Below are 10,232 nucleotides of genomic sequence, written 5' to 3'. Positions count from 1 at the left end.
ACTGTACTGTCATGTAAAAAGTAACGTCAATGACCCATTAATTACTGATATAAGTAAGATAAAGATTAATTTAAATAAGTTGTCACAAAAAATAGTGACAGACGCCCTTTCGTTCTAACTGTGCTGGCACTAGGGGACCCTCAACTTAGCGTTCGTTGCTTTCAACTATCCACTAACTTGTACATAGATCTCGAAATTTCTTAAGAGCATAGTAGATACAATACATATCGTCAGTATCAGGTGCACATCTTGGTATACGACCCGATACGATGAAGACTCGTTTTATAGGGTCATACCTTACAACTCATTTAGCAGTTTTCCAACATATTGCAAACACACAAACACTAAATAACCCGCATAAAGTATGAGCAAAATAAACACTATCTCAAATGATTATAATTAAAATTTAGTGCAAGCACAATGCTACGACACCTAGACACCTTACAGTAAATATCAGGCACTTAACACCTTAAAAATGTAAACTAACATCATTAAAATAAAAAATGGTAGCAGATATTAATAAATAAAATGCAAACAATAGGTGAAATCTGTAATGCTTCTAAAATAATTTCATAAATTGATAATCTATACACAAATCAATGTCATAATCATATTTACAAAATGTTTTTATCCACAATAACGCCACAACTACACTGTTCTGTCCGTCTTGAACCACACTATATCCAACTGTACTTTACTGCATGCAATGTGGCCCGCAAAAAGCAACTAAAGGATTTGTGCGAGTGGGCAGCTCTCTCAATGAGGGTTTTCACAGACGCGAAATATCCCTAGATGGTGTTCCGTGTTAGTATTGTGAGGGCAATGGCAGGCAAGGATAATGTCACAGTAAGTCAGTGATGCAAGTTGAATGTGCGGTACTTGTTATGCCGGACTGAACAGAGTATATTGTAATCATCCCAAAACCAATCAGTCTTTTCCCATCACCAGGCCTTAATTCCCAGTCCATTCTGCAGACCGGCACATTTCAGCCAAAAGGTCATCAAACTCTTGCACAGAACTCTCATAAAGCTCCAAGTCCTTCGACAAATCTTCACCGGTTTCCATATCCTCTTTTACAGATTCAGAACTTTTTATTGCAGCCAAATCTTCCGCTAGCTTCAAATGCGGAGCATTGAAAAAGTCCTTGTAAAACTCCGCCAAGTCTCTTATGGGATGGTGGTCAGCAAACGGAAAGTGCAGCAACTTCAATGGTGGTTCATGCTCGCTTCGAAACCCTGCAAATTTCCTCGGAGGCATCTCAAAAGATGTTGGGCTTTTGGAAATAACTGTAGTATCCAGCTCTTGAGTACTTTTAGATTCTATAGGGTCCTTCGGAGCTTCAACTTTTGGACGCAGCCGGAATTTCGGGATAGGAATTGTCTTAAAGAATTTCAAAATTGCCTCATGGATGACATCTTCATCTGCGAATGCTGCCATACGGAGCGGCTTGTTTAAGTCCACTTGTTTCAAGGGTTTAAACTCTTTCTCCTTTTGCTCTTTCTTTTTCTTGCACTCAAAAATAACGTGTTTCGGGCTCAGTTCAAAGTGATCACTCTTCAAAAGTAAAGTGTTACTTTTGTCAACACGATTAGGCGTAATAGAAAAATTTGTTCTGTACGCAACAGAGAAACATAGTCCTCCTAAAGGCGTTTTTAGCATTCCCGCTTGGATATTCTTCACTTGGTCTCCTAAGGATTTCTTTTTAGGTTCCCCATTATATACTCTATAGAATATAGTAAAGAATTCCATACGTTGTTTCCTTGAAAGATGGTACGCAGGTGTTATTCTCGTAATAGTAATAAGAGACTTCAAGAGTATTCCCATCCTGAAATAAACAGTGTTCATGGCTTTGAGAGAAGTATCAAATTGGGTTTCGTCAAGTCCTAAGGTCCACAGTTCGAGTACCATTTCATGCTCGTCTTCCGTTTGGACAGAAATTTCAACATGCAATTGTGACCGTATGGTTTCAAGCACTCTGTCTGATGGTAAAGCATTTTTGGTAGCCAAGTTTACTTCTGGAGAGTCTGGTATTTGTAGGTTGAACCAATCGGAGTCCGTGTTTGTCGGTTTGGTGCTCACTTCTATTTTGACTCCCTTCCTTGATTCAACTATGACCTGTACCCCTTTATAGGCTAAGAATCGTGCGAATTTTGTGAATTCGTTCTTGTCACTCAGGTTAGAGAAGGCAGCGTCGGGTGCCATGGTTGCTAGTCTAGTCTACGGTTAGATATGTACTTATTCTTATTCCTCGTCCGCGATGCAATTTTCAACAAGGTTCCTTAAATTCGGGTTCTCCATAGCGGCCGCAATCCTTTCCTTGTCGTTAATTTGTTTGTTAACTGTAACAAAATAGTTGAATTAAATTTTTTTGAAGGGTAAACTATACAGGTTATTCAATAATTAATAACAAATGGTTTGAATAATTTATTGAATCAGGCGTTACTTTGCGGAGGTCCATATCAATGAACTAAAAGAATTTCAACTGAGTTGTGAGTCTAACAACTGGTAGCATGGTGTACGGTTGTGTCACTCTGAAGATGAGCTCTGGTGGAGTTCGAAACGCGTCAGTGTAGTGTGGTGGTGGTGATAGATGGGTTTGTGTGTGTTCTTACAGTGTGGAGGTGGAGGAACTGCATGAACACGCATATTTTGCATAAGCTTAGCTATCGTAAGGTCGCAGGTGAGCAAGGAAATTCTTTTAGTTCATTGAAATGGTTTGAAGGTTCAAATTCAATTCAAAACACAGTGTATTATTTTATCAGTATGCTGGATAAATATCTTTCTACATTTGTAACATATTATTAGAATAGTTGTCAACATACAATTAGCCTTGGCTGATAGCATGTCCATAAACATATCATTTGACATTGAAAGTGACCTAGTTAATAAAGATTCAGATCATTTCCATTAAATTAAGGAACATAACATGTGGAATGCTATTTATAGTCGAGAAGCTCAAGAGATGATTTTGGGATTTACTCAAGCATGTCAGATGAACATAAGGAAGGCTACTGGCGTCCTGCTAAGTATATAACTATATCATAAATTCATAATATAAGTCCATTTTTAATGTGGTTTTTTTTTGCATTTTTAATAATAATAAACATAGTAAGGTTGACTGGCAGAGATCCCTGCAGGGATAAGTCCGCCTTTGTACTTAACACAACTTTTATTTATGTAACCTTTTTGTTTTTCCTTTTTGTACAATAAAGAGTATAAACAAACAAACATAGTAAACGAGCTCACGTCACTTCCGAATCGACACTCCTTTGAATGGGATCATCTTTAGGATTCCTTTAACATCCCCTTTGAATATCTGACGCATTGGAATTAGTGTTTTTTTTATCTCTACCTTTCTGAATGGATACTCTCGCCATTCAAGTTGGTAGATGAATACAATCAGAGTCGTTGGGGCATCTAAAGCTGGGTCCACATTTGTATCATTTTGCCGATCACGATCACGCGTATCGTATCGAGCTCGCGTATCCTAAGTATGGACGCCGACTTTGGGCACACCGTATCCATAGCATCGTCGCGTGAAAAAATACGTTCATACTAACCGTAGCGTAGTAGTGTATCGTATCATAACGCCGTATCATGAAGTTTGGACGCTATCCGTATCCCCTTTGATGATCGGGGAAAAACCGCCTCGAGAGCAATCACGGCACCCTATAAAAATGTACTCTGTGCATCACGGTGTATCGCGTATCAAATCATAACTTCGTATCGTGATACAGTATCAAAATACGTCCATACCTACCGATCTTGATACGCATATCCGATCGCGAGTGTGCGGGGTATATAATATACGCGTATCAACATCGATCCCGAGCGATCAGTAGGGCTACTACGAAACTCGAAACTCGAAGTTCGTATCGTACCATCCCTGTTGCTCTCGTATTAAATAGTATGTGTCAGAGGGACCGCACGACGCACGACACGAACTTCGAGTTTCGAGTTTTGTAGTAGCCCTGCTGATACGGCGCGCCGCATGATCGCGCTGTTTTTGCGTCCACACTACCGATCTTGATACGCGTCGGTGCAACGCGACGGAGATACTATACGACAAAATGATACAAATGTGGACCCAGCTTAAACATCTAAACTACAGTTCTGGCATGCTGTATTTACATGTTTAAATATTTTTTTACATTTATGAAAATCGTAGATTCTTCCCCTACTACTAAACTAGAAGAGGAAACATCATTATTATTACTTTTTTCTTCCTATCAACTAATCTACAAAATCTAGTAGATTCCCACAACACCCAATTCAATTTTAAAGATGGGCCGAACATGGGTTTCACCGAATACGAATATTCGGCCGAATGTTCCGTAAATCTTTTACCAAATGAATATTCGGCATAGTTGATTCCTAAGTAGAAACTATAAATAAATATGATTAATTTTGGTTGAAATGTATAATCATGCAACTCTTGATTAAAACAAAAAACTCACTTAATTTCTCACAATAAAGACTTCATTAATAATATTAACATATTATTTTATTATAAAAATTACTGTTGCTTAATCTCAAAACAGCTATGTACATACTTATATTTTGTTTTTAATCGTTAACCATCTTTTTAAAATATGAAATAAAATATGGCTTGGTGGAACCGATTCACATAGCCATCACTACCAAATCGACGCTTAAAAGTACAAATTGACTAAGCAACATTTTTTTAAGATAGTGAGATATTATATACATGTTCGGAATCAGTTAATGTTTCTCTGTCGTTAGTCTCAAGCGTCAAAATAAAGGATTCAATAAGGAGTTGATTCCAATATACATCAGTGCTGGATTTAGTAAATCAGATCAGATCACTTCCCAGAGCTGAGATTACCCATGCTAAGGAAGTCTTTAACTGACAAGTATATTATTGTGTTCAACAACAATAATAAAGCATTTCATAAGTTGACCCCTTGGCCTTAATATTTATCACTGATAAATTTTAATATTGTGAAATAATAAAAGCAGTTTTTAATGTTATTTACACTCAATATATTTTCTACGGAAAGGAGAAAGTGATGTGATTACAGATCTAGTGAGTTTTTCTATCATATTTCTCAATATTTTACATCACAGACATCAACCTGCAATTCTTGTGCTCAGCACCATAGCATGGTAATATCCATCATTGTTATTCAAAATACCTGTTTATAATCTAATATCCAACATTGTTATTCAAAATACCTGTTTATAATCAAAGCTTCTCTAATTATCATAATGTATAAGCAGCTGATTATACTTATTTGGCTCCAAAACCTGTTATAACCAAATGATAATTTAGGCACTTTCCTTAATGATTTTAGTTGCTAACTGCACATTATGCAGTCAGTACGAGTTTATCAGCATTTAGGTGCCTATACCTAACGATGCTTATATTTAAGTACTTACTTTCATCCTCAGTTGTGTGAGCTCCTTTTTTGATATAAATATCGAGCTTAACGGGATGATGGATCGATCTCTGTACTTTGATCCTGATGCACAGTCCTATAAGCGTCGCCAGTGAACAATGAGGCACTGTCGGATTGTATTCCACTCGAATAACAGGCACCTTGTCCTGAGTAGGCTCTTTCACAAATATCCCTTCTTCGTAAACAACCTTCAGATCTTCCAGTGTATTTGGCTTTTCGGGGTCCCTTATCGTCCTCAAATAGTCTAAAAATACCACAGTCCAAATTATTATCACATTTAACAAGAAACAGTGGGAATGGAAAAGTACACGAGTAAGTATTTTACGAAAACAAACCGTATATCGACTCTCTCAAGTCATTCTCGTCATTGTATCCGAGCTCTTGTAAAGTTGCACTTTTGTCCATATACGCTGGCTTAGCAAGCTCCACTGGAGGTTTCTGAGCGTTATTTAACGACAATTTTGAAAAGAACGATATCATATCGTTAGGTGATCGAGTTGTAGCTGCTGTGTTATGCACCAGTCGGACATGTTTGTTTTGGGTGACACTCTTTCCCGGTCCGGACAACGCAGACTTGGAAAGGGTGTAGTTATTGTACGACCTGGACAATGCTCGACCGATTTTGTACGACCTGATAATTCAATCACATGTCACTTGGAACACGGGTCGAGCTTTATCACCCTGTACCGATAATGTTCAAGGTGCTATTGGACAACCTGACTTTGTACGACCTAATAATCGGAGCACACTTTTGACAGCAAGAAATCGATTCGCACGATTAATCAAGTTTTTCGTGTACACCGAATATTAATAAATTTAGTAGAAAATAACTTAATTTGGTTGTGGCGCTTCACCGGCCGCTGCCGCGGCACGCTCGCTACGCTCGCTCGGCTCGCGCATTGTGGTCACAATTGGACCTAACACAACCTAACACAAATCTATGGTTATTCGATTCGATTGGATTCCGATTATAACGACGTACAATAACAGGTCGAGTATTAACAGGCCGAGCAAAAATTTGGACCCCCTAATAATGCACGACCTAATATTGTACGACTTGATAATTCTAATCCAAAATGAGTTCGTATTATCAGGTCGTACAGTGATGGCTGAGCAGTATAGGGTCGAGCATTACTGGTCCCCCTTGGAAATACCGTCTATGTTTTTTATGAACCCGCCCATAGAAACTGACAGGGCTTGTTAACGTTACCAAATTCACACTATAAGTAACGTTAAATAACGGTAAAAATCATAAAAATACCTAGTACCGCTATTAAAATTTAACGTTAATTGATAACTTAACATTATTTAACGTTACCTAATTACCGTTATTTTTCCCGGTAAATTTACTTTACATTGTAGGGCTTGTTAACGTTACCCAATTCACATTATTATAACGATACCGAAGTAACACTATCGGTAATTTTTGCTATGCTACCGAGTGTTGCCAATTTAGCGCGTGCATACTCGCTCGATAAATGAGGATAATCAAAAATTTAACGTTACCCAAGCTTACCGGTAAATAGTAATATAAATACCGTTAAAATGATTTAACGATACTTTTGAATTAACATTAATTTAATGAATAGCTGATAACGTTACCATTTTTTTTACCGGTAAAAAGTTGTATAAGTAACGGTAAATCGTTTAACGTTAATTATCATTTAACGTTAAATCGGTTTGACACTTGGTAACTTTACCACTTTTTAACGGTATTTAAAGCCCTGGAAACTGACAGGAGCTTCTATGGGTGATTACTAGGGTTACCACCCGTACTCTAAAATAGAGTATTGTCCTCTTTTTCATGTAGGCGTACTTTATAATCTACGACACCAATAAAGTACGCTAAAATACTCTATTTACGTAAAACTTATTCTTACTGGCTCGTTACTGGTTATGAGTACTTATGAGACTAAATAAACTGGTATCCACTTTTAAGGAGAAATAATAAATACTCTTTTTTTATTCTGTGTACTTTATTTTTGTCCTTCTAAAATGAAAAAATACTTTATTCGCCCTAAAAAAAGGTGGCAACCCTAGTGATTACACGAAAAACAGAGTCAGTATTTCCATGTCGGTATTATCCGGGTCGGGACAGAGTGTCATCCTTTGTTTTTGTCAGGCGGCGGCGGCGCAAAGTGCAACCATAGACAGACTCGCTTGTTTTTTTTATACTTTGTGCGTTTTGCGCATGGAATTTGTATACTAGGTACGTACCGTGGGCATTTTGGTGTTCAAAGGTCCCTTTATTTATTTTTTCACTTTTAGAAAAAATATGGGTTTTCCTACTTAGAATCAAGAGCACAATCGATTCCGATAGTTTAAAAATATGTCCCCATTTTTTCATACCAAATTTTAAGAGTCTGTTTTGTGACGCCTATACTAAGGGGCTGTTTCACCATCCATTGATTAGTGTTAACTGACCTGACGGTTAAATGTGATGCGGTCTCCGTCTATTCGAACAAAACAAATTGAGACGGCATCACATTTAACCGGCAGTTAACATTAATCAATGGATGGTGAAACAGCTCCTAAGTGTATGAAAAAAAAACGTACTTACTTAACAAAACTGTAATTTTTTTTGGGGTCATTTTTTTAAACTATCGGAATCGATTGTGCTCTTGATTCGGAGTAGGAAAAGCCATATTTTTTCTAAGTGAAATAAATAAATAAAGGCACATCTGTACACGAAAATGCCCACCGTTCGTTATGCGTTCTACTTAATATGCTGACTAAGATTTTTTAAAATATAAATTAACATTATCAAAAAGGTTGGTAGACGTCACAGGAGTCCGAAGAGCTAGCACGAGCTGGCAGTTTCCTCGTTGAACAAATAAATTTGCTTAGCTCATTGGCTCATGTTTAGCCACTGCTTAGCTATTCAAAGAGGAAACGCTGCCAGAATCATAGAGTAATGTAATAATAGCCAAAATCTTCGGGACCTTGGCTAAGGGGGGCTTTAAGTAATTTGTTTTAGTTTTAGGTTAATTTTATTTTTATTTTATGTAATTATTTTAAGTTTCGGATAGTCTTATGTAATTAACATAAAAAAATGTTTGACTATTCCTTAGCTACAGGAACAAGTTTTTAAAAGAAAAAATACAATACAATACAATAACTCTTTATTGCACACCAACACAGTAAGCAGTACAGAAAACATAGGTAGATACATAGAGATTTTCTAAGGTACCTAAGCAATAGGCGGCCTTATCGCCTCAGAGCGATCTCTTCCAGGAAACCTTTACAATTTACTGTTAAAATTATATTTAATAAAAAGAGTTTATTAAAAGAAAAATTGTATTCAATACTAAATAGTTACTAATAAAGTTACACTGTGCACAAATTTTCAAAATACACCTTGCCTATTCTAGAAAAGAAAATGTAGTTTTGTATATAAGAAAACTTATAATCAAATAGGAGCGCAGCTAAGAAAAACAGTATGCTCTAATTGCATTGCGGCAAGTCTACGGCTGACAATAGATGGCGCTAGTGTTGCATTTTCTATAAACTTATGATATGCAATAATTTGTCCTCAGAAATGATTAATTACTTTCTTATGTATTGCGCTGCTTTTTAATATAATTGATACAGTGTTGAAATTATTTCAACCAAGAAAAACCTTTGATGCTATAAAAAATAACGAGCAACTCTTCGCAACCTAACCAGAAGAGGCTTCAAATTTCTCTATTGAATGAAAGACAAAAAAAAAACAATTGAAATAAAGTAAACAACGTTGTATCTAAAATTTTAGTGTCCTTTCGTCTGTTTTATGTGATTATATGTCTGATTTACCACCTTCATGAACAGATTGTTACTAGAGGATTCAAACTTATGAATGCGCTCTTTAATAACTTCGGTACTTGGTTTACGTAAGTCACGCAAGATGAAAAATTATTAATGGGATAAAGTACATATATATTATAAAAGCGTCTATTAATCTGAAATTATTGTCGTCTTTAGTTATAAAAACTTATAATACGGTCTGATGCCCTATTGAAAATTCCCACGTTTATCCTTCAACTAGAGCCATCTATTGGTATTTGAGGGTCAATTACATTGGGGACTAGTCTAGGTGCTCAAAAAAACATCTGACTGAACACGCTCTTACTCAGTTGATAATACGATCGTGTTTAGATATTTTTGAGCACGCAGACAGCACTGATATTTATGATATTAGCGATTTATTGTACGTTTTAAGCTGAACGATAGCCCATTTTTAACCGACTTCAAGAAAGGAGGCTATCAATTCGGTTGTATTTTTTTTATGTTTGTTAGCTTAGAACTCCGTCATTTATGAACCGATTTGAATTTTTTTTTTGCGTTCGTCTAGAAATGTCTGTTAAGAACTGTCCCATAAGCACCAAATCAGGATATGATGATTGGATCTTAAGGAAATCGAGGGCTCTTCAAATGTTGTAGGGACACCTATAGCAAATTGGATATATTTAGTGCATTTGCTCTTGAAAATCATCATCATTTGGTGAAGTGGAACTGATGATGAAGACCACAGTTGACCATCGGAGTTACTACTCAATAACAAGTATTTCACGGGTTGAATTTTAATTACTTTTACACAGTTGCTAAGCAATTTATGCTCCTCTTAATGCAGGTAAAACGAGTGGTGAAGACTCCTTAATAATGAACTTCTCTGCATCGGAAAAAGCAATCTTTCGTAAAAGGTGACGATCAGTTGATATTAAACTATTGTATCTTAGATTATGTACACTAAAAAGAGTGAAAAAAAAAATTATGACAAAAAATTGAACTGACTACAAAAAACCATGAAAATATGTTTCTACCAGTCTGAAGTCG

At 36.5% G+C, this 10,232-nt stretch overlaps 2 protein-coding genes across 2 annotated transcripts; both read right to left on the bottom strand.

Moving 5' to 3' along the window:
- Positions 1 to 537: 537 nt before the first annotated feature.
- Positions 538 to 2,202, bottom strand: LOC141440349 (autophagy-related protein 13 homolog). The gene has a single exon (XM_074104856.1). It carries the CDS (start codon positions 2,200 to 2,202, stop codon positions 952 to 954), a length of 1,251 nt encoding a protein of 416 aa, XP_073960957.1. The 3' UTR covers positions 538 to 951.
- Positions 2,203 to 2,241: 39 nt separating this feature from the next.
- Positions 2,242 to 5,978, bottom strand: galla-1 (cytosolic iron-sulfur assembly component galla-1). The gene is made up of 3 exons (XM_074104857.1): positions 5,756 to 5,978; positions 5,401 to 5,664; positions 2,242 to 2,339 (listed from the first exon to the last, which is right to left on the bottom strand). The coding sequence occupies exons 1-3, from the start codon at positions 5,898 to 5,900 to the stop codon at positions 2,242 to 2,244; spliced, it is 507 nt and encodes a 168-aa protein (XP_073960958.1). The 5' UTR covers positions 5,901 to 5,978.
- Between the last annotated feature and the right edge of the window lie 4,254 nt (positions 5,979 to 10,232).

The sequence above is a fragment of the Choristoneura fumiferana genome, chromosome 22, assembly GCF_025370935.1.
Source record: "Choristoneura fumiferana chromosome 22, NRCan_CFum_1, whole genome shotgun sequence".
Classification (NCBI taxonomy): domain Eukaryota; kingdom Metazoa; phylum Arthropoda; class Insecta; order Lepidoptera; family Tortricidae; genus Choristoneura; species Choristoneura fumiferana.
Note: the sequence above shows the minus strand (reverse complement) of the source record. Positions and strands in the feature narration are given on the sequence as shown.